Consider the following 26,231-nt stretch of genomic DNA (forward strand, 5'->3'; position numbering starts at 1 on the left):
CAGAATGTAGAAAATACAAATAGATCCATTTCTATAACCCTGTACAAAATTCAAGTCCAAGTACATCAAAGACCTCAACATAAATGCAGTTGCATTGAAGCTGAAAGAAAGTGAGAAGTAGCCTTGAATGCATTGGCACAGGAGACAACTTAATGAACACCAATAGCACAGATACTGAGATTGACAACTAATAAATGGAACCTCCTGAAATGGATAAGCTTCTGTAAACCAAAGGACACTGTCAACAGCAAAAAACAACAGCCAGCAGAATGGGAAAAGAACTTCACTAACCCCACAACTGACAGAGGGCTGATATCCAAAATATATAAAAACTAAAGAAACTAGACATCAAAATACCAGATAATCCAATTTAAAAATTGGGATACAGATTTAAACAGAGAATTCTCAATGAAAGATTTTCAAATGGCTGAGATACACTTAACAATTGTTCAACATCTTTAGCCTTCAGGGAAATGCAAATTGAAACAATTCTGAGATACCATCTTATCTTATAAGAATGACTAAGATCAAAACCACTAATGACAACCTATGTTGGAGAGGATATGGAGCAAGGGTAACACTCCTCCACTGCTAGTGGAAATGAAAACATATATGCCACTATGAAAATCAGTATAGCAATTTCTCAGAAAATTGGGACTCAATCTACCTCAAGACCCAGCTATACCAATCTAGAGCATATACCCAAAGAATGTTCAATCATTCCACAAGGACACTTGCTCAACTATGTTCATAGCAGCATTACTCAAAATAGCCAGAAACTGCTAAAGAATAAAAAGGGAAAATGTGGTATATTTATATAATGGAATATTACTAAGCAGTAAAAAACATCATGACATCATGAAATTGGCAGGTAAATAGATGAAACTAGAAAAAAATCATACTGAGGGAAGTAACCCAGGCCCAGAAAGATCAACAAGGTATGTACTCATAAGTTGATATTAGATATAATGTAAAGAATAACCAGGCTATAATCTTCAACCCCAAAGAAGTTAGATAATAAGGAGGGCCCCAAAAAAGAGACATGGATTTCCCTGGAAAGGATAAATAGCAGAGATCTGGTGAATTGGGATCAAGGTGGATGGAGGTATGGGAACATGAGGGATTGGGTTAGGGGGATGGATGTTAAGAATAATGAAAAATATATTTTAGTGGGGGGAGTTTGGGGGTTAGGGAGAAACCTGGTCCTTGGAAAACTCCCAGGAATCCTCAAGGATGACCCTAGCTAAGACTACTAGTAATAATAGAGAAGGTGCCTGAAATGGCCTTCTCCTGATGTCACATTGTTGACTTGCATTCTTCCAGTAATATAAAGAGGCTAGAGTGTCGGCTCATTGATGAATAGTGTGCACTGCTCTTGCAGAAGACCTGAGTTCAATCCTAGCACCCCCACTGGACAGGTCACAACCATCTGTGTTTCCATCTTCATGAGATCTGGTGTCCTCTTTTGGCTTCCTCTGACACCCATACTCATATATGCATACTCTCATAGGAACATACAAAATTAAAAAGGAAATAAATATTTAATTTTTAAAATTATTCAACATCTGTTGTCCATTAACCCATGTACCAAATTAATTTTGTCATCACAGAGACCATTAATCTCTGAAATTAACATTGACAATTTATTCACTGACATATGAGCATCTATAATCTACACACAAATATAAATGTATTCATTAATCAAAAAGAAATATCAATCCAAATAACAATGAGATCGCGCCTCATATCTGAATAACTACCAGTGAACTAATCAACTGATCAAGAAACACAAGTGCTGACTGTGATATAAAATTGTCAAACATATGCATTGCTGGTACAAAGGAATCTAGAGAAAGTACTCTAGATAACAAAGAGAAAATTCTTTATATTAAAATAAAACATCATTGTGATCCTAGTAATTACACTTCTGTGGTGGTTAAAATGAGAATCCCTTCCCACATCCCCATAAGCTTATAAATTTGAGTGCTTTGTCCCTGTTATGTGGAATTGTTTTAGAAGAATTTGGATGTATGGCTTTTTACTACTTAGAAATAAATTTGGATATTAATCCACATTCCTCCAAACACCTGATTTTTGACAAAGAAGCAAAATATATCAAATGAAAAAAAAGAAAGCATATTTAACAAATGGTGCCAGCGTAACTGGATATCAACATATAGAATAATGAAAATAGATCCATATCTATCACCATGAACAAAAATCAATTCCAAATGGATCAAAGACTTCAACATTAATTCAGCCACATTGAACGTTATAAATGAGAAACTGGGAAGTACACTTGAATGCATTGGCACAAGAGACTACTTGCTAAATATAACCCCAGTAGCACAGACACTGAGAGAAGCAATTAATGAATGGGACCTCCTAAAACTGAAAAGCTTCTGTAAAGCAAAGGACATGGTCAAGAAGACAAAACAACAGCCTACAGAATGAGAAAAGATCTTCACTAACCCCACATCAGACAGAGGTCTGCTCTCCAAAATATACAAAGAACTGATGAAACTGGTCATCAAAAGAACAAATAATCCAATAAGAAAATGGAGTACAGATCTAAACAGGGAACTCTCAACAGGAATCTAAAATGGCTGAAAGACACTTAAGGAAATATTCAACATCCTTAGTCATCAGAGAAGTGCAAATCAAAACAACTCTGAGATCCCATCTTACACTTGTAAGAATGGCTAAGATCAAAAACACTGATGCCAACTTATGCTAGAGAGGATGTGGAGTAAAGGGAACACTCCTGCACTGATGGTGGGAATGCATGCCGGCACAGCCCCTTTGGATGTCAGTGTGGTGATTTCTCAGATAATTCGGAAACAACCTTTGTCAAGACCCAGCAATAACACTTTTGGGTATATATCCAAAGGATACTCAGTCATACACAAGGACATGTACCCAATTATGTTCATAACAGCATTATTTCTCATAGCCAGAACCTGGAAACAACCTAAATACCATTCAAACAAAGAATGGATAAGGAAAATGTGGCACATTTACATAATGGAGTACTACACAGCAGAAAAAAATAACAGCATCTTGAATTTTGCAGGCAAATATATGGAGCTTGAAAACATCATTTTGAGTGAGGTAACCCAGACCCAGAAAGACAATTACCATATGTACTCACTCATAAGTAGTTTTTGAACATAAAGCAATTAAAAAAACAGCCCACAAATCACAATCCCAAAGAACCTAGACAACAATGAGGACATAAATCTAATCTACATGGGTAGTAGAAAAAGACAAGATCTCCTGAGTAAATTAGGGGCATGGAGACCTTGGGAGAGGAGAGAAGGGAAGAGGAGAGGCAGGGAGGGGAACAGAGAAAAAATGTAGAGCTCAATAAAAATCAATAAAAAAAGAAGAAATGAACTTGGGGGCAGGAGAGAAGGAGGGAAGGAAGGAAGGAGAGAGAGAGACTCTAACAACAGACAAATAGAGGGAGTCAGGTGTCCTCTATCATGATTTACCCTGAACTAGAGGCTCATGTTTCCCATTGTGTTATTTTGGTGGGTTTTGAGGTTTTAAATAACCCATGCCAGGTCCAGTCTTTCTTTCAGCTTGTACATCAGGATGCAAAGTTCTCAGCTACTTTTACAGCACTTTAAATGGAGGCTGCTCATTCATTTCCCACTGCTCAGACCCAAATAATCACACAGAATCTATAACACTGTTGATTACAACAGTGTTAAGACAATGTCTCAGACATATTTCTAACTAGATTTTACATATTAAACTAACCAGTTTCTATTCATCTGCGTGTCGCCACGAGGCTGTGGTTTACTGGTAAAGATTCTAGGTGTCTGTCTTCTTTAGCAGCTACATGGCTTTTCCTTGACTCCACCTACTTTCTTTCTATATCTATGTTTGGATGTCCTTACTCTGTTAAGCCATTGGCTGAAACAGTTTCTTTTTTAACCATTGGTAATAAAACAGATTTATACCATACAGAGAGGAATTCCACATCACAGCACATTGCTTTCCTGCCTCCTGCCATGCTGCTTAATGTGATAGTTATGGACTAAACCTCTGAAAGTGTAATCAAGCCCTAAATTAAATACTTTCTTTTATACGATTTGCCTTGGTCATGGTGTCTCTTCATAGCAATAGAACAATATGACAACTTCTTTTGTTTTCTTTTCTTTCTTTTTTTTTGAGACAGTGTTTCTTTATATAACCATAGAACTTGCTCTGTACACAAGGCTGGCCTCAAACTCACAGAGATCTGTCTGCCTCTGCCTCTTGAGTGCTTGAATTAAAGCCACACACCACCACTGCCTGTCATAAGATAACTTATTAGTCTTGATATGAAAGAACAAAGAAGAGGACTTCCATATGACATAGGCAATTCTGTGCTAAATGCTCTTGGGAAAACTCAGTGCCTAGAAACAAGCTAAATATATACTAGTAGGTGGGGGGATGACAGAAGCATTCTATATAGATGTAATGGTTGCCACCACACTTCCTTAATTTCCATGTTGGCAATTGCCGCCATTTGTGATTGCTTTTATTAACATGTTTTCTCCAACAGCAAGCCACAATGAAGACAGTCCAACCACTCTTCCAGCTGCAGTGTATCTTTATAGTGCCTCCAACACCATTACAAGCAGTAGAGACTGGTTCAAAGAATGTGTTCTTATTTTTAATTATGAGTGCTTGTGGGTTTGTGAATGTGTGTCTGCACAGCACAGAGCTGGGCATCAGAGGCCTGGAGCAGGATTTATAGTTCCACTGTACTCACACTCTTATTTTCTTTAAAGCTGGCTAAAACCTTGAGGTACTACTTCTCTGAAAACAATAAATAACACGCACACACACACAACACTGCTGCTGGTAGAATCCTTAACTATAGGCTATTGACATGCTGACCTTTCTGTACCATCCAGTCTTAGTTCATTTCTTAACCAGTATGGTGGACACACTGCTTTACACCTGGGAATAAATAGGTGAGAGCAGGAAGAAGATGAATGAAAGGCAGAATGTACTATATACTGCGTACCTAAAACTAACTAAAAGCCATCACTTCATTTCTTGCTTTCTTTCTGCAACATCTAAGTTTACCTGTGGGTGGGAAACTGGTTATGCTCACCATTATCCCACCAATAATTCAGGATGTTCACAAGTCTAGCAATGATAGCATCTGCTCCTGGGTAGGGCAGAAAGAAGAAAAGAAAGTACTGGGTCATTTTACGCTGTTTAATAATCAATTAGTAGATATAATTACCAGTTTAGCCACTAATATGTGGAAGAAATGCTTTTTCTATGAAAGGATGAACAATTTCAAAAATTTGACATTAAAGACATTTTCAATAATGAATAATTAGTTATTTTATCCTGAATTTTCCACAAAAAAGACATCATATTTGTGAGCATTGTTGATTCTGGTATTGGAGCTATTATGATTTAAATTATTTTGGAAAAATTTTGGATATGTTCAATTTAAGACTCTTTGGGGGCTTGGGAAATGAGTTCATAGGTAACACACTTGCATTGTAAGTATGAGGACCTGATTTCAATTGTTGTCACTTAAGAACAGCTGAGCATGCTACCTAGTTTATAATCCTAGCTCTACCCGGAGGTAGAGATCCTGAGATCATTGGGGCTCTCCGGCCAGCGAGTTTAGTTGACTTGTCATGTCCCAGGCTAGTGAGAGAAACTTTCTCAAAAAAATATACATGCAACACTTGGGAAAGACACTTAAAGCTGTCCTCCAGCTTCAACAGTCTTATTTAGTGTATACACTTGCTTCAAACACACAAACATGCACCCAAAAACTCATTTATAATGAAACTCTTCAGCTATCAGGCATGATGCTATACTATTAATACTATGATCTGAAAGGAATCAGGGTCAGCACAAGAACTACAAGAGCAAGTCCTCAGCCCAAAGGACATTTATTTACCCCCAGAGAGAAAAAGACAGGGGTTTTGGGGACAAAGGAGAAGGGAAAATAACAATAGAGGGTGGATATTTTACCTGGAGGGACAAAAGACTGCCTTTGTGACAGATATGTCCCATAGGCAAATGGCAGTTTATAAAGGTTAAAGGTTAAATGGGAAAATACCTGTTATTTTAATTTTGATTGGACAGGTTCGTTAGGGCAACCAATAGGGAACTTTTTTTTCAGCTTTTTAAAAGATTTATTTATTTCTTTTTTTGTAGTTCATTTTTTTTATTAAAAATTTCCATCTCCTCTCCTCCTCCTCCCCCTTCCCTCCCCGAGGAGGACTGAGAAACCAAGGACAATGATGATGAGCTTGAACTCTACAGTATGGACGGGCTCATTGTGAGCCTTGTCAGTTTGGTTGCTCACCTTCCTGGACTTAGGGGGAGCTGGGAGGACCTTGGAATAGGGAACTTTTAATTGCTGTACTACACTAGTTTTTTTTTTCTCATTTTTTTATTAAAGATTTCCATCTCCTCCCCTCCTCCTCCCCCTTCCCTCCCCTCCCTTCGACTCATACCCCCACTCCCTCCCTCTCCAGGCCAAAGAGCCATCAGGGTTCCCTTCACTATGTTAAGTCCAAGGTCCTCCCAGCTCCCCCTAAGTCCAGGAAGGTGAGCAACCAAACTGACAAGGCTCACAGTGAGCCCGTCCATGCTGTAGAGTTCATGTTCATTGCCGTTGTCCTTGGTTTCTCAGTCAGCCTCCACCGTCAGCCACATTCAGAGAGTCTGGTTTGGTCCCCTGTTCCATCAGTCCCATTTCAACTGGACTTGGTGGTCTCCCATTACATCTGTCCCACCGTTTCAATGGGTGAATGCACCCCTCACGGTCCTGACTTCCTTGCTCATGATCTCCCTCCTTTTGCTCCTCATCAGGACCTTGGGAGCTCAGTCTGGTGCTCCTATGTGGGGCTCTGTCATTTTCTCCATCCAATGCCAGGTGAAGGTTCTATGGTGATATGCAAGATATTCATGAGTATGGCAATAGGATCTGGACATTTCTGGCTCCCTCTCCTCAGCTGCCCAAGGAACTAGCTGGGGGCATCTTCCTGGACACCTGGGAACCCCTCTAGAGTCAAGTCTCTGCCAAACCTAGAATGGCTCCCTTAATTAAGATATATAATTCCTTGTTCCCATATCCACCCTTCCTATATCCCAACCATCCTATTCCCCCAGTGTGGTGGTTTCTCAGGAAATTCGGGATCAACCTACCCCAGGACCCAGCAATCCCATCTCTTGGGAATTTACCCAAGAGATGCCCAATCATATTACAAAAGCATTTATTCAACTATGTTTATAGCAGCATTATTTGTAATAGCCAGAACCTGGAAACAACCTAGATGCCCTTCAGTGGAACAATGGATGAAGAAAGTGTGGAATATATACATATTAGAGTACTACTCAGTGGTAAAAAACAATGACATCTTGAATTTTGCATGCAAATGGTTGGAAATAGAAAACACCATCCAGAGTGAGGTAACCCAGGCCCAAAAAGATGAACATGGGATGTACTCACTCATAATTGGTTTCTAGCCATAAATAAAAGACATCGAGCCTATAATTCATGATCCTAGAGAAGCTAAATAAGAAGGTTAATCCAAAGAAAAACATATACTTATCCTCCTGGATATTGGAAGTAGACAAGATTGCCGGACAAAAAATGGGAACTTGGGGGTGAGGTGGGATGGGGGGTTGGGGAGATGGGGAGAGAAATGTGTACTTCACTAGTTTGATAGCTGGGTCTTAGTGGTCAGCTTTAAGGGGAGGAAGTGGCCAAGTGAGGGAATAGATCTTGGCTATATTTTAGGATGTAATCTAGGTGTTTGTAGCAAGGCAGAGGGAATGGGGGAAGAGCAATGCCGGCTAAAGCCATGCTTGCATGCCAGGTCCTGCTAGAGCCCCTTCATGCTCTTGAAGAAGGAATTACCAAAGAAAATGGGTCTATGGAAAGCTGCATTTTGTTTACCAGCTTAAAGGATTTTTATTGCTGCTTGTCATTAGCAACCATGTGAGTCAATATGGACAGAACAGGTAGAATTTTCCAAGATTATTTTATTGATCATCAAGCACATTTATATAGATACAAAGACCTCATACTGAAGCTTAGCAAAAAGTCAGAAGTCAGTTTGCTGTTACTAAAATAGCATTTAATGACAGTCATCAGTCTCTTTGAATTTGCAAAATATCATTTCACAGCCAAAACAATTTGGCACTACAAGACAAGCATTATTAAGTAGATGAAATATCAATGATGAAAATATAGATTTAAAAGTAGAAAGGCCATGCAAAAATTTCCAAATGACAGCCTGATATCAATAAGATAAGGATATATATAGGTATTAGTCTTTCAATGCTGTATGAATATAAACATGAAATGATATCAGTTTGAAAGCAGGTAGAGAAAAAAAAACATTAGCTATCCAGGGCTCATACCTTAACACAAACATTTAAGAAAGGCATACTAACATGTTTGGGTTTTTATTTATTTCCTGTTTCCTAATACAGATTTATATTTTTGAAAACAATATCTACTATCAACCTGATATCAAGAGCAGTTCTTTACGACTGACATCTTCAGGAAAAGAAGGAATTGTTTTTAATGGTATTGCTGACTGGTTATATGAAGGTGAGTTGGACAATTCTAATTTCCAGAGGACAAAATGACATATTTGTGTATAAAACCTCCAAGAAAATTCTGTTTGCTACAGATATCCATTGTCTCCCTGGTTCTCCTCTGCATTTCTTTTCAAGACAGTCATGCTGTCTTATTGCATGTGCTCACATGCTGCCTGGCTGTGATTCATATTTTTATGTCTATTACACACATGCTTTATGGTGAGTAGATATGTGTGAATGAATACCTATGACTATATTTACACTGAGCTAAACCAGTTTCAGTGATGATGACACATAACTTCTATATGTAGATGGTCACATCACTCTGGAATTAGGTGGAGAAAAAGTGTTATTCTTTGGAAAAGAAGATGCAAATTCCTACTTGTTAAAATAGGGGGCTGTCTAATGGGAGCACACCATGGCCAGCTGGACTGAGACTGAAAAAGCATGGGATAAAACCGGACTCCCAGAACATGGCGGACAATGAGGCCTACTGAGAAGCCAAGGACAATGGCACTGGGTTTTGATTCTACTGCATGTACTGGCTTTGGAAGGGCCTAGTCTGTTTGGATGCTCACCTTCCTAGACTGGATGGAGAGGGGAGGACCTTGGACTTCCCACAGGGCAGGGAACCCTTACTGCTCTTTGGACTGGAGAGGGAGGGGAAAGGGAGTGGGGGGGAGAGGGAGGGAAATGGGAAGTGGGGAGGAGGTGGAAATTTTTAATAAAAAAATTGCCCAAGGGAGAATGGAGAGATGGCTTGGTGGTTGAAAGACTGAACTGCTCTTCCTAGACACCAGAATTCCCATCCTAGCACTATTATTAGGTGTCCCACAATTGTCTCTAATGCCAGTGCCAGAGACATCAACTTCATGGGTATCTGCACTCACATGAACATTATTAAAAATAAAAATAAGGAGTTAAAGAGATGATTCATCACTTCAGTGCAATTGATTCTCGTCCAAGAGATCTGTGATCTGGTCTTAGCCTACAGTGTGGCTCACAATACTCTTTAACCAAATTCTAAAAAAGCTAATGCTATTTTCTGTTTTTCATGGGTTCTTGCATGCACACGGTGCAATAAACTCATGCAAACACAAACTCTATACAGAAAAATAAAAAAAATAAGTAAAAAATTAAAATTAAAAAGCTAAATTTAAGAAATTACACAAATCATTTGATTTTAGTACTTTCCATGGGGGACATTCTGTCATGTTTTAATAATTGCTACATGGGAACAAAAATGGTGCCTAATTCATGATTTTTTTGATACTGCTAAATCAAATTTTGATAATAACTGAGCATATCAAAGTGAATTAGACAATAAAAACCTCTGTCCAGTTTTGAACATGGAGTAATTATTAACTAGTTGTGCTCAAGAATAAGATATCGGGCCTGTGTTTAATACCTAGGCTTGTAACTGTTCAACCAAGATTGTCTAAGTATGTCAAGATTTAAGGTGAGTCAGTCTACTTGATCACAAGTTATAAAGTAAGAAGAATAAGAAGAACTGAGAAAATTAGTTTCATATCTCAAATTTTTCAAATGCAAATGTTATGGTCTATATATTATCTTTTTTTTCACTTAGAAAGTATTTTATTATTTTCTGTAACCAAACCCATTTAGGTAAAACCTTCCATATTTAATACATTGTGTCGCCTTGTACAAATGGGAGCTCATAAGTTTTCTAGACCAATATTGCCAATAATTCATGTACACAGCTGCTTCAACATGATACAAGGGAACACTTGTTTCAAAAGTTGGCAGTACAACAGAAGAAAATAAATGGTCCATACATCATATGTGTGTATACATATTAGCTTATAACTTCTCATTTATGTAAAAGGCATATAATAACTGTATACTATATGTCAATAATTATAACATTTTTTTCAGTAATTTGAAATTTCCAGAGATGGTGCATTCCCTTTAAAAATAAAAGTAAATTAAAAATCTCAGTAAACATCAATATTCAATTACTAATAATATGTGGTATCTAAAACCACTTTTTAAAATTTTTTGATATTTGTTTAGTGTGTGTGAGAGAGAGTGAGGGGGGACGTGTGTGATGTATACACGCTGCAGCATGTATAGGGAAGTCAGGCAACACTTGCCAGATACAGTTCTGTCCTCCTATCATGTGGAGTCTGGAGATGGAACTCATGATGGCAAGCACTTTGACCAGCTAAGCCTTTTTACCAGTTCAGACATCACTGCTTAAATTCCATTCTCAGTACACACCTGAAAAGAAAATATCTCAGAGTATGATAAGGATATCCCAGACAGTCCTGGAAAAGCAGGTGTATCTACTTGTCACAAAGCTCTTACAGGATACTTTGTATTCCCAGCAGTATGGTAGCATGCTGATACTTTTAGTTCTAAAATAAAAACAAATCATTCAGACATCCATCCATTCATCCACCTTCTCACTCAATGGTATTTACTGTTAGCCATCTGTATTCTAGCTATATTCTAGTAGTCCAAGACTACTTCCATGTGCAAGTGATCATGTGGCCTTGAGGACCTTACATTCAGTAAATGATGTTACTAAGTAGAGCTGTCTTATTGAGCTGTAGTCAAATTTAGATGTATATGTGTAGTTGGTTGAGGTCTCAGCTTGTGAGTGTACATTTATATACACATAATATGTATGTGTGTATATGGGTTTGTGTGCATAATATGTTTTCATAAAAATGCAAGCATCAGGGAAAACTATGTAACACCCAGCACTGTCTCAAGTCGTAGCGAGAGCTGTGGTGAATGGCAGTATGAGAAATAGTTACTGCTTGGGAGAGTAAAAACAAACAGCTAAACACACACCATAACAAACTTGTTCTCTGCTGAGAATTCTGTAAGCTAATTCCGACTTCTCTCTCTCTCAAAGATAAGTTACTAGAGATGCTGAGGAAGGCACGGACTAACAAGGCTGGATACTTCAGTCATTCTAGAAGGCAGAAACTAAGGGATAGCTTTGTCTGGAGAAACAGAGACTCTGAGAGGCCTCTTGTATTCAAAACATTCTTAATTCTGCAGCAGACTCTGAAAGATAAAGAAGCCTTATCCAGTACTTCAATCATTCATAGTAAATGTAGGTTTGTAAAGAAGAATGTTGTATTAGCCAACTCTAGTTATTTACAAAACATTTTTCATGAAGCAAGCCCCTTGAGTAGATATTGAAAGAATAGGAAGTATTGGGCTTTGGAGATGTGGGTAAAACCATTGATATGAGGAGCCAATTTAGAATCACCAGAACCCATGTACACCTGGTGTGGTAGCACACATGCATCTGTAATTTTAGTGCCCCTAGAAGAGAAGGGAGACAGAGACAAAAGAATACCTGGGATTTGATAAGTCAATTAGTCTGCAGTATACAAGGGTGAACAAGAGAAACCTATGTGAAAGGGGGTAGAAGATGAAGACTACCACTTGACATATCTTCTGACGTCCACAACTGTGCACACACAAGGATGTACACACACATGCGCACACACACACAGACACACAGACACACACACACACACACACACACACACAATTGCACATGAGAAGGAGTGTCTAACCCCAGGAAACAACTTGCAAAGCTACAGAAGGGATGAACAGGTGTTTGCCCCTAGGGATTTCAAATGCCTTGATAGTTATGGTGTGTAAAATGAGACAGAAGAGGTCACTAAGAACCAAGATCAACTGTAACCTGTAACAATGAGCGGGGACTTTGGGCATTTTCTTACTGGTGTGTAGGGAAATGAGAGAAGCTGGTCAAGCAGGGAGTGATAAGATTAGCTCTTCCACAGAGATAGGTCACTTGGTGATAGTGTAGAGTGTGGGTCGAACGGCGAAAGGGACTTGTGAACAGCTATTATGTAAGATAGTTTCTGTGTTCAGTCAGGAGATAATGAGTCATAAAACTGGGGCTAAAGCAGTTAGTGGGAGGGAAAAATTCTAAAATTGATGAGGCAGTAGCATAGTTAGGTCTTAGTGGCTAAGCAGATGGGTGCACGAGGAAAGACGAAGAACGAGTCTATTGCTCTGGGTTTGGGTCGCTAACGAACAGTGGTGTCGGACACAGTGAGAGAGCAGAGACAAGGAGAGGCTATCTCAGAGGAGAGGGGTTGGTGTAAGTATAGACATTTCACAGTCTGTTGGCATGCTATGATGGCTGACACCTTGTGATTATTTTAAGCCAACAAGGTAAATACTCAAGGTCCCTTGCATAGGTTTGCTTCTCTGGCTTGAGCACTGATTGAGAGGACTGAGACATCGACTTATTAGGAAAGCTGCATGGGGATCATAACCATTCCATTTTTGTGAAATTTAAGAGTTAATATTAAAGATTATTTTTTGATTTACTTCTTTACTTTGTGTGTGTGTGTGTGTGTTTATGTGTGTGTGTGTATAAGATGATAACTTACATGAGTCGTTTCTCTACTTCTATTATGTAGATTCTGGAGACAGAACTCAGGTCATGGGGATTGGTAGCAAGTACTTTTACCCACAGAGCATCTCACCAGTCCTCAATTCTTTTATGTAATATGATAACAAAACTCTATGACTGTGGATGGAAATCTGTTAGCACAGTACTTCTGTATGGTACAGTATCATACAGAAAATGCTTGGACTGGTCCCCAGCACCACATACAGAGGGCATGTTGGTAGTTGTCTGTAATCCCAGTCTTGGCAGTAGGGCAAGAAAGATTGGGAGTTCAAGATCATTCTCAGCTACAAGATGAATGCAAGGCCATTCTGGGATACATAAAACCCTGTACATATATGAAAATGTCTCAATAAAACCCAAAATTATGTGCAATTGATGTATAAAATACAATTAATAAAAAGTATAAATGTATTTATAAATGTCAAAATTAACAAAATGTAATCAATTAAAAAATCAATAAAGATATAAATAAGATTTATATTGAAATGAATAATATAAACATAAATTAATATAATGTAAATATACTATAAATAGTATAGATAATGAATAAGTAAGCAAGTAAATAATCTAAAGATCTGAATTGCTCGTGGGCAGTGTGGTGGAGTCCAAGAAGATCACAAGGAAACAGGTCACAGACTCCTTTCCGATGGCACTGTAGACACGACACGTTGCAGAAGGTAATCTGTAGAATGACAGGCTTTGCCATGCAGGTTAAGCTTTGTCCTCTGGCTCCTACACCATCAGGTTGGGGTTTTCCTCAACCAAAGACTCTGAATAATATTGTCCATGAGTTTCCCAGTTTTCACCCAATTTCCAACAGGAATCCTACTGAAATAACCACTTCAAAGGATTTGGCAGTGGGTTTAAGCAATCTTTGGTTTTCCCAGCTTGTGCTTCTCATTGTTCCCCTGCTTCCCCAATGTGCCAGCAGTTCCTACACTCTAGCCTTCTTCCTCTTCAGTGTCCAGAGTGTGAGTCAGGGACACAGCTCTGTATAGTCTGTGAACTTTGATGGCATGTGGCCTGGAGAAGCAGATTCCTCCTTGGACTTCACAGAAAGCAATTTTGATCTAAATCCCTATATCTGGGAGACTCAGAAGGGGCGTAGCATATTGTTTTTTCTTAAATTAAAACTTGACTTCTCTAAAGGCCATGGGGGGGTGGAAATAAAGATAGTTCATATAAAAGACAAGGAAAGCTTCAAGCCAGGTAGCACGGTGTGCTTCTGCACTCGGAGGGCAGGAAAATTGAAAGTAAATCATTCTCGGCTGTAGGGTGAATTCCAGCCACATGAACTACATAGCAACACCTTGTCTCTAAAGAAAATCAATGTGGTTTTATGACAAATTTTCAGGACGGGACATGGTCTGTTCCCTACCAGGCCAATTTGTGATCACAATATTAATGCCCAAAGACACTAAGTACTCACACACCTTCAGAGTGTCACCTTAAGTCTCTTTCCTTCTAATTTCATAACCATTCAATTCAGAACAAAATATAAACCTATTTTTGAAGAGTTGTTGAAATTCAGAGAAATGTGCAAAAAATTTCCAAACTATAAGACAATTTTCAATATTATGTATATTGAAAGTAAATCTAATATAACCCATAAGCACCTCTGGATTTGATGCAGGAATACAACTAAAGGTACTACATCAAAGTTTCTTTTAAAGAACTTGTAATTTGACTAAAACAGGAGGAATGTAGAGCATATAGTTGCCAAGATCACAGCTTGAAATGATGGGGGAATTAAGAGAGGATAATGGAGTAGGTAATATAATCAAAGAGTAATGTATAAATATGTGTAATATTTGTAACTATATAAAAGGAAAATCCTCATTAAGTACTTAATTTATTAGAGAAAAATTTCTGGGACTTTAAACTGTTTTGAGAGTGGCTGAGGTCTGGAGATATGGCTCAGTGGTTAAGAGAGTTTGCTGTTCTTCTGGAGGACCCGAGTTTGGTTTCTAGCACATCAGTTAGCTCTCAATTACCTGTAATTCTAGGTTCCTGGGATTTGGTGCCTTTTTTAAGCCTATGTGGGCACCTGCACTCATGTTACCACACATACAAACATACATACATACATATAATAAAATAAAGAAAATCTTTAGGTCTTTAGAACAAGAAGATTAATCATGCCCAAATTATTTATCATATGTTTTAAGGGATCATTCTCTGACATTCATACACATCTATAGAAGTAATTTATCAGTCAAATGTGAGCACAGTATTATAACAATGAATAATGGTGTCTGTCTGGAATATTTAAAATGCAGTGAACTGACCAACTATTACTTAACAGACCTTTCTGCTCAGAGTAGTCAGATATGAACAAAAGTCAGGTCAGATTATTCAGTAGCTTTACAATCTGAGCTCAGTTTGGTGGCATGGAGGAAATTAAGGTGCTCCATAGAGAAAATGATGGCCCTTGCTTTGTTCTGAAGGAACAGCAAGAAGAAAAACAACATAGCATTAACAATTCGCTTCCACACACTTACCACTGTATCAGTTTCATTTAAAAAAAAAAGAACAAGGCAAACTACCTATTTTTGCCATATTTCTTATGTTCTTCCTCATCAGTCTATCAAATGCTCGGCATTTGCTGACTGCCAGTGAAACAAGAAATAGAAAATAAGGTAAAGTAAACATACTGAGACAGAGCCATTGGAAACCAGAGACACAAAGGGTTACAGACAATGTGGGCAAGGGAAACAGCTGGTGGATTCACTGACAGACCACTGAGACCTTCATGGTTAGGCCAAAACAGGACTGCAAAAGATGGGACTGAAAGAAAGGAGTGGGAGGTGAGTAAAGACAGAAAAGTCCCACAGGAATGATGACAGTAGCATGAAGAAGGTAAGTGGAACAGAACGCCCACACAAACTGCAGTGGTGCCTTCAGGAACTGTTGTCTGTCTCAGTTGATTACAGGTGGACAAAAAACCAGCTTGTCTTTTAGAAGAGCCTGTTCATCCGAATGAAATGATTGTATCTTTGATTTTGAGGAACACTTCATGTTTGTGGCTATGTGTTCTTAAGTATCTGTGAGGAAAAACAAAACAAAAAAACTCCATGTGTTGAAAACTCCATCTGCTCTACAGTGAAATTTTCTAAATCACAGAAATATATTTTTTCTAAAAAGCCAAGCTGCACTAAATTAGAATGCAGTGTGATTTGTAAAAAAGAAATTGTTTGTAAATAATGTAATATAATTAGGATAATCCTTAAATAAACGCCCTGTTAGTTGCAATTCAATAAATGTTGCTTGTTTCAGGATGTCTGTTGAGGAAATTCTATTAAAGATGCTCATATTTACACTCTTCGTATTGTAGATGTTGGTCCTTCCTTTTAGTCACCTTGGTTGAGAGAGTCTTTTGTTCTCTATGTCCACATATATCAAGAAAGACAAAACCTTAGAGTCCAGGGATTTCCCCCTCTCTTCCTCTCATCTCCCTAGAGAAGATCTGGAATCACCAATGTCAGGGCAAGCATGTCTGTCTTTTCCCTGCTCTCTGGTGACCTAAAATCAATTCCTTGAGGTTGTGTCAGAAACACTTTACTTAGGGAGCTAACTCCCTAGCATTTTTTAAAAATGTATCAGCCCTGTGGTACAAAGAAGCCAACTCCCAACATTTTTTTAAATGTCTCAGCACTATGGGACAAAGAAGGATTTGCAAATCACTTGTTTTGTATAGTAACAATATACTTCATTTCTGGCAGGTAAGCTTTATTATCAGATCAAGCAAAGTGACTGGACTTTCTGTTAGGTTTTGGTTTTCTTCTGTTTTGTTTTCCTGCTATATTGAGCTCAGAGTGATGACAAGAGAAATTTGAGCTTCTGATTAAGAGAGTTGGACTTGTGAATATGTTCCAACTGGAGTTATTATTCATACAGGCAGTAAAATGTCTAAGATCCTCACAATTAAAAGAAGAGAAAACAAACTATCCTGTGTGTTAGTGGTGACACAGTGACAGGTTATTCCCAGTTCTACCCTAGCTTCTCAATCCCTATGCTTTCCGGAGAATGTTGTTTCCTCTTCAGTGTTGTTAAACAAACAAAAAATGCAGTATTTCCATAGAAAAAAAAAAGATTCCATTTATCCACCATTTCAGAAACATAAAGCAAATACAAAAAGGGTAAGACTACCAGATTCTTACAGTGCGTGATCCGGTGGCTTTTCTTCATAAATGTTTGCCTGGTTACAACTAGTGTCATGTAGGTTATTAAGATTGTGACCAATTGTTTGGTAAATCTTCATAAAGCTGTGTCCACAGAACTATAGATAGCAAACAAAGTTGACTCCCAGGATGTGTGTCTCTATGTAACGCAGATGTTGCTCCACTGAATGGAAGGGTTCCTACACAGCCAGTCTATTAGATAGCTTGCTAGTCTAGCAGGTGATGCTGTTCCAGGGACAGGGTAGTCATCACAGCCTTTATACATAAGGTAGGAGCTGAATTCTGACTGTTGCACTAGATGATATATTGTCCATGTGATTATTGATAGCCACTTTGATTATGGGTTTACTCTATTGACATTACATGACATTAAGATACTCATAATTATATTTGCATATATTTAGTCCTTCTGATAAGTCTTCCCTAAAATTTCTCTTCCTCTAAATTTCAAGTTTTATTCTTCTTGTATGTCTGATCAAGTTGACATTTATTAGTTACTTTCTACAGGTCAGAGCTTTTCCTAGAAACATAAAAATATTTTGCCCAAAATTCTGACAAGTTAGAGATCTGGTTATTAGTGTACTTCATTGTTCTTCCTGAGTCAGAATATCGTATACCTCTGACCCAGTTCCAGCTTGCTCATGGGTGCCCTGCTCAGGGACCTGCCTAGAGTTTAAGCCTTCATCTGTTCCCAACTTGTATTGGAAACACAACATGGGCCATAGATGGAAAACGAAGGAGTGAGGCATGTCAGAGACTGCAGTACTTTATGTAGTCTCATGTGCTCTTCAGGCTCCGCCCCTTACATATCCCGACATTCTTTTTATAGTGGATTGTTGCTGCATGCATTCAGTTCATAGTGGGAAGTTTGGGTCACACTGTCATTTTGCAATCCATTTTGCAGGTAATTATTTAATTTTCATCTATTACTGGGCTTTCTTGAACCTTGGCTTTCTCTTCCAACTGCACACAAGACAAGGATGCCATGGGAACCTTTGTTCTTCATAAGTGTTTTCAGCTTGAATTTCTCTTTTCTTCCTGCGACATTTTTCTAGGTTTTTAGAAGAATAATGTCAACATGTTCTATAGTCTTTATGATAACCATTACTTTTGTTGCAACCAGGTGGCACACGCATTTGTTCTTTCAGCCCTTGTGACGCTACCAACATGTCACTTCAGGTCACCACCAATGACAGCTGATGACTCTCAGCTGCATCTTCTTTTATAGATTCTCCCATACTTTATTTTCTCCCCTGGAAGAAGAATAATTATTTCAACCCACACACAACAGAGACACAATACACACACATACACACACACACACACACACACACACACATCATAACCAAAAAATACCACCTATTCTCAATAATTTAATTTTGAAGCTATATTTTCTGGATATCCTCTCTAGGTATTAATTACTGTCTCTGGGTCCCCAAAGGAAAGACTTGAATTATTCAGTAAAATGATTTGAAGATGTTTTTTTTACAAAGAGACTATTTGTAGAGTTGAAGCCATGGCAGACCACAGAGTTACCTGCTATAATCTAAGCTAAGAGCAGCCAAGTCAGCATCGTCACTATGAGCGCAGTGAGGAGCTGTTCCCAGACACAAAATTATAGTATAGACTTATGAACAGTGTTCGTAATATCATTTAAAGTTCATAGCTGGCCTGAGGTTACATTGCAGGATGGCACTATGAGAATAAATGATCTGGTTTTACACACTTCCTTCTAATTTTGAGAAAGCTATAATGATGACACACTATAGGAGCCAGAGGGCATAATATACGGGCTTTGGGGTTCCTATAAATTAACTTTCTGAGTCAGAAATATATAGTGGATCTTATGCTATATGAAAAATGTTTCTCTATATATTTCATTCTCTTTTTTGGAGCTAAAGTGAGTCCCCAACTTGTTTGATGAGGGAATAGAAAAAAGAGTTGCATGCAAATATGTAGAGATGCTATTATGAGTAGGCAGTTTTACCTGTACCTCACTCTTCATTCATCGATACTTTCATGTGCTAGGACCGTGTTACCTCAAACCCCAAATTTGATGGTTAATCCTCCTCCCTCCTGCTTTTCTTGGAATTCAAAGTGCAACTTGAAAATACAGACTTCTCAGAGAAATTGATAAAATCTAACATGTTGTCTAGAAAATATTCATGCACAATGAGGATTTCAAGGACAGATATTTGTGGGTCACTGAGCCCACATCTCTACAGTCGATCTCAATTAACACTCATTTATTCTAGAGGAACTTCTGCATTCTCACATCGCTCACTGGTGGTCACCTGATGGAGAGAGACTTGCCTTCCTGATGATAAATGACTCCTTGGTGCCTAATATGGTTATACCTCGGTTTACTGGAACACTGTACCCCAAAGCAAAGCAGTATCCATACCCCAAGGTAAGCAATGCAAAAGGGCTATTTTTTTCCTTCTCTCTGCATCAGTGACTTGATGGAAAACATGCTTGTTTCAAGAAAAAGTGCCTCTGAAAAAGAGGCTTCCTATCTGTAGACATAGCCATCAATTTGAAGTTTGTCACTTGAAGTCAACAGAAAGAGTGTGGGTAGAAAAAGGCACAAATGCGGCTAGAGGAATTTTTCAGGCAACAAATTACTTGTTGCATAAGCAGAATGACTTGAATTTGATCCTCTCTAAACTGTTAAAAAGCTATGCTTGGAAGTGCTTACTTGTAATACCAGGAGTGGGAAGATGGATATAGGTGTACCCCAGTGGCTCATTGGTCAGGTGGACTAAAGCTCATGGTGAATTCCCGGCCAACGATAAACTTCATCTCAAAAAAGCAAGGTGGATAACACTAGAGGAATGGCAGCAATAGAACCTCTGGCCTCTATATAAATACATACATGTGCCCCCTTTTTCTCTCTGTCTGTCTGTCTATCTGTCTATCTGTCTCTCTGTTTCTGTCTCTCTGTCTTTCTGTCTCTCTCTCTTTCTCTCTCTCTCTCTCTCTCTCTCTCTCTCTCTCTCACTCACACACACACACACACACACACAGGCATACTGCTGTACTTCTTCCCTTCTGATACTCATGTTTGAGTTTTTTCTTCTCACCTACTGAGTTGAAAAGAAGGTGAGAAGAGACGAGAGACAAACCTGAGGTGAGGACAAAAGCTTCTCCTAGGTACAACCTTGGAGTTGTGAATAGATATTATAAAATGAAGGAATATCACAGCTAAATAAGTTAGGACTTATAGTTTCAAAAAAGTTTTAGTTGCTTTCAAATGATTTCTTAGGGCAGTTAATGTGCTATAAGTTAATATGTATTTTAATTCTCTCATAAAAATTGACTGAGCATAAAAAAATCTCCAGTCAAGAATAGATGAATCATAAAGGGTTCAGTAAAGGATAGAACAAGCGTAAAGAATTTACTAGTAAGTACGTTAATATCAGCATTATTTGGGCAGAAAGTAATAAGGAATGTGGTTTATGAAATGCTTCTTTTGAGTTCTATCCAGGGGTAGATGAGATATATAAAAAGGTTTTATAGGGCGAGAAGTACATGGCAAACTTGCCTAGACAAAACTACTCCTATTGAATGAGGCTTCTAGGACAAGAACACAAATAAATTGGAAAGCACTTTGGTTTCTCTTGCAGGTCCTTCTGAATGCCTCAAGGTTTCCTGTGTGGTAGCAGTGGTGGTTGTGATGATGGAAGTGGTAGTAATGGTGTGTGTGTGTGTGTGTGTGTGTGTGTGTGTATGTGTGCACGTGCATGTTGCATATGCATGAGTGTGCAACGATAATGTATGGAACCCAGAGGTAGGATGTTGCATGTCTTTCTCAATCACTGGGTGCCTTTTTTTTTTGAGACGGTGGATCTCACTGAACCTAAAACTCAGCAATTCAGCTGGGCTGGTTAGCAAGTAGACTCCAAGAATGCTCTTTCTTAGCCTTCCAAGATACCCCTAGATGTATATGACTATGACCAAGTTTTCACTTAATGCGAGATTCAAACACAGATCCCCATCTTTATACTACATTTATCTGACTTAGCCATCTCAGGCAGTTTAAATTCTCTCATAAAAAGAAATTGTAATACTGTTTATTTCATTTTGAGAATTTCATAGATATATGCAATCTATTTTGATTATATCTAATTTTTATTACTTGACTACAAGTCCTGCAGAACCCTGTTTTGACAGTTCTTCTACAAAATTTTGTATCCTTTTCTTTAATTTTTTTATTTATTTTATTTTTGGTTTTATGAAATGGGGTTTCTCTGTAGCTTTGGAGCCTGTCCTGGGACTGTAGACCAGACTGGCCTCGAACTCATATAGATCCGCCTGTCTCTGCCGCCCAAGTGCTGGGATTAAAGGCCTGTGCCACCATTACCTGACTATTCTCTTCATTGTTATAACCCTCAGGAGTTTAATTAATTCATATGTTCATGGGTGTGAGGCTAATCATTTAGAGTTTCAGGAACCTATCATAGCCACACTACTGAAGAAAAAACACTCTCCACCATAGCCACCAACGGCCAAGAACTCCTGTATTAGTGGTGAGGCTGGAGGTTCCCACCAAAACCCATGCCACAGTGATGACTGACATGGGCTTATGCTGCCAATCTCTCTTTTAAACACCTGTCTCCCCAAAGAATAACAGATAAGGAGCTTGTGTTGAATCCATTTATGCATTATTCATGCAAAGAGGTCTTCTGAATGTCTTCTTTGTACATTTTTTAGTCCCTAATTATGCAAACCAAGAAACTGTTTCTACTTTTAGTGGTGGGATACACGCCTTTGAAGGTCAGACTCTGATCTCCCTTTTCAACACGTAAGTTCTAGGAATCATACTCATGGCATCATGGGAGGTGTCAAGCCCCTTTACCCACCCAAATATCTCCCTGACCCCCAAGAAGCTGTTTTTGTGCACTGATTTGGAGAAATATGCTTTGTTTTTCTCAAGGGCAAATATCTTTGCTAACCTTGAACTTTATCAAGGTTAACTGTATAATACCCAGAAAAATAAATAATCAAAAGTCATCACACTTGTTAGGCCAGTCTGCTGTGGAAAAACAGCAAGACTGTAATAAGTTTGAGACTACTAACCTGTTTCTTTTCTTAAACACCACATTCGGGCATTCCAGAGAGAAAGAAAATGAATATTGTTTCAGGACAGAATGTCTGCATTTCCTGATGCCACCTCTTTCTCCTTCTGATGGTTGTAGTGTTAACAAAGGATTGGCAGTAATGAACTTCAATGACTGGAAATGTTATTCTTGATATTCTCCAGATGGAACGAGCGTAGAAGGCACCAAGTCAGTGCTCTTCAGAAAACTGCAGTCTGTCCCTACAATGAAAGACTCTTGCTTACAAAACATATTCATCATTTTCATGCAAAAAATCATGTGACTTTTTCACAATTATAAGTTCAGCCATGTTTTTGTGGTTGATGGCTTGAGCCTGCAAACAACACACCAGCCCTTTTTGCATGCTAGATAACTGAACATTCTTCTCCAATATATTAATTCTTTCCCTACTTTATTTAGTAATGGTGGTGAAATCTTATCTAGCAGTTACAGAAAAAGGTGACGGACCAGTGCAGTGAAGGAATGTGCAGCTGTTTGTGCACAAATGAGTGAGTTCAGTGCCTTCAGTGTCGTGGAAGACACAACACAGCAACTGATTTCTCAAGAGTGGGACTTGCAATTGATTTTCATTTTTTAAAATAATGTGCTTAGATATTTCTTGAAATCACTCTCTCAGCTTTGGTCAGTTCCAGGTCTCGCCATGTAAGAAAATGAAGACTCATAAATGGAGAAATATAAATATTTGAGAAAATTAAAATATGTCACCAGAAACTCACATACAAAATCATTATAGATAATTTATCATTTAATAATATATGGCTATTTTTATTTTTACTGATTTTTATTGAGCTCTACCTTTTTCTCTGCTCCCTTCCCTGCCACCCTCTTCCCCTTCAACCCTCTTGCAAGGTCCCCACCCACCCAATTTACACCAGAGATCTTATCTTTTTCTACTTCCCATGTAGATTAGAGCTATGTATGTCTCTCTCAGGGTCCTCATTGTTGTTTATGTTCTCCGGGATTGTGATTTGTGGGCTTGTTTTCTTTGCTTTAATGTATGGCTTTTTTTAGTCATGATTCTGCATGTCTGTCAATTTGAACAAAGTCCTGGGTTCTAGTAAACATTTTTCTTTTGTTTAGAGGGAGGCTACCATTTTTTCCCATTGCTTAATCTTCATTGTCATCACTTTTCTTTCAAAAATGGAGAAACTGAGATTTTAAAAAGGTTAAGTGCTTCTTTAAAAGGCATAGTTAGTAGCTAGATAGATGACTCAGCAGTTAATAGCACTTGCTGCTCTTACAGAGTACCTGGGTTCTGTTCCTAGCACCCTCAGCCAGGAACTCTAGCTCCTGGGAATCTGATGTTATCTTCTTGATTCTGTAGATACTTGTATGCACAAACACACAGACACACACAGAGACACAGACACAGACACACACACACACACAGGCACACATAACCTCAAATTTCTGCATATGGTTTTTAAAGATACATCTTTTAAGTCACAGCTATTTCAGGACAGGAAAATAATGTAAATAACATTCCTATGGATCAGCTGTTATTTTATAGGGGCTCAAAAAATCTGAACACCAGCCTGACAATCACAGATACCGGCTGGGGTCCATTTGCCCCATATACATCCACATCCAGACTCAGCTATGTATGGGCAGCAGAGAGTCTCACCACATCAACACATGAACGTAGTGTGATGTAGGTTCCAAGTGGGCAATGACTGCCAATGAGTGTTTTTAAAATAAAACCTGGAACTGGGGATATAGCTCATCCTTTGCACACCATGTGTGGGGAACTTTGATAATCTAGACATTATCTGGTTTATCCAGATAAAATAATTCAGGCCTGGTGTTGTAAGCTTGTGATCCCAGTACTGAGGAAGCAGAAATAGGCAGATATCTGGGACTCACTGGCTAGCAGCCTAGCCTCCTTGGAGAGATCCAGATAATGAGTGGCTCTTGTTTCTAAGGATATGAGCTATGTTTGTGAGGATGACACCTAGGCTTGTACCTTGCCATTTACATATATATGCACATGCACTTCATGCCACATGCGTGTCCACATATCCACATACTTTAAAAAAAAAAACTAAAAATGAAAAGGCATATTACCAGACAAAACCAAATGACCATACCCTTGTCTGGATGTGGCTTTTTATGGGAGATGACCACCCATGTACTTAAGATACCAGTTTTCAAAGAAAGTTGGGGTTTGGGTCCTTGTAGTCACAAGAATTTCAGTGTTTTTGAGTATGTCTTTCATTTTCAAACTTACTCCTTTCTACCCTAGTTTTAAATGATCATTAGTTTTCCCATCACAAATTCAGGTTCAATTTGCTTGCACACAATAAACTTTGAGAAAGTGACACTTTAGAAATCGAGATAACGCCAAGTTCATACTAAATTGCTGTTTAAATTAAGCTAGATTTAAAAACTGGTGCCACAAAACTCTGCACAGTCAGATGTACTGATGAAACACTTACACCAAACAAATATATTTGGATTTTATTTAATTCAGCATGATTTGGTGCTCATAAAATACCCTATCATTAGCAACTCAGCACAAAAGAGATGCGGAGTTCTCTCTCTCTAACCTCAGGTTAATCTTCTTAATTAAAACATTATCTCGTTTAATGACAATTTAGTTGCCAGTAAAACAAGGTTAATTATTATTGAGGCTTGCATTTCAGAATCATGGAGGAAGGGATTTTGTGGATGTGCAGTCTTTGTGGGAAATACGACTGTTGAAAGCAAAGAGATGAGCTCTCTAATTTGCACACTCTCTGAATGATTCGAATATTAAAAAGTGCAAATGAACTTACTAGGTTTGCTTAATTCCAAAACCCATGGAAAAGTAAAAATGTAACTCAGATTATGAAATGCTGAATAGCAAAATTTGGGAGCCAGCCTGATGTCTCACTGAGGTGCCTTTATATAAAAATGGCCTCATGCGTACAATTTTTAATTTGCATTCGGGTGGAAGCTGATTGGGATATTAGTCTTCCTGCACAGGTGCGAATTTATGGTTTTAGTGGCAGGTTCTCTTAAAGAAATGATCAGTCTTTGTGTGCCTTCCACAGAAGTAAAACAAACTATCAGTGAGAGTTCACACAAAGATCCAATCTAACTTAATGTCCTTATTTGTCTAGTTAGTATATTTAATTATAAAAATGTAAGCACAAATTTCTCTAACTGGATAAAAATTAGTATCATAAAAACCCCAATCATTTTAGTGCATGGTTGTATCCTCTTATAGATAGCTTATTAAGCATCTCTTTATTAGTTAATATAGCAATGCTATGATAGTTTATCCAAAGAAAGAAAACATTTTTCTCACAGTATCTGCTTTCTGAAATATTCTCAAAAGAACATCTGCCTCAGTTTTTAAAATCAAGTAAATTGTGCATTAGAATTTTAATCACATAATTTATGATGCATTATAGCAGAGGCAACGTTTGAACTCATATTCCTCTGACTCACAGATGTAGGTAACTAGATCTCAAAACACATTCCAGACAGCAGCTGTGATCATATTAACCTTGCGCTGGGTGTGGGTGTCACCTCCTCTGTACCAGTCTCATGAAAACTAACTTCTGACACCAGTGAGGTGTGTCAGATATAAGAAGACAGGTATATTTAATAGATACTATATAGATAAATAGATAGATAAATGATAAATAGATAGGAGGTAATATGACATAATAGTGGACAGAGAAATGATAAACTACATAAGATGGAGAGATGAGAGACAGATGATAGATGGGACATCTTAGAAGATGACTGATGATAGATGACAGGGAAATATGACTGAGCTGAACAGTTTTGTGTCAATAATAGTTTCACACGAGCTTGAGCCATCTGTGGAGGGAACCTCAGTGAAGAAAATATCTCCATATGACTGATCTGTAAGGAAGTCTACAGGACATTTTCATAATTAGTACTTAATGGGCGAGTGCTCAG

At 38.2% G+C, this 26,231-nt stretch overlaps 1 protein-coding gene across 1 annotated transcript in view; it reads left to right on the top strand.

The window, feature by feature from the left end:
• Positions 1-26,231, top strand: part of Dpp10 (dipeptidyl peptidase like 10) — a 717,576-nt gene that overhangs the window by 605,598 nt on the left and 85,747 nt on the right. The window contains exons 8-9 of the mRNA XM_038349339.1: positions 8,476-8,596; positions 19,455-19,609. Of these exons, the coding sequence (XP_038205267.1) occupies positions 8,476-8,596; positions 19,455-19,609 (276 nt within the window). The remainder of the gene's footprint in view (positions 1-8,475; positions 8,597-19,454; positions 19,610-26,231) is intronic.

The sequence above is a fragment of the Arvicola amphibius genome, chromosome 12 (assembly GCF_903992535.2).
Source record: "Arvicola amphibius chromosome 12, mArvAmp1.2, whole genome shotgun sequence".
Classification (NCBI taxonomy): Eukaryota; Metazoa; Chordata; class Mammalia; order Rodentia; family Cricetidae; genus Arvicola; species Arvicola amphibius.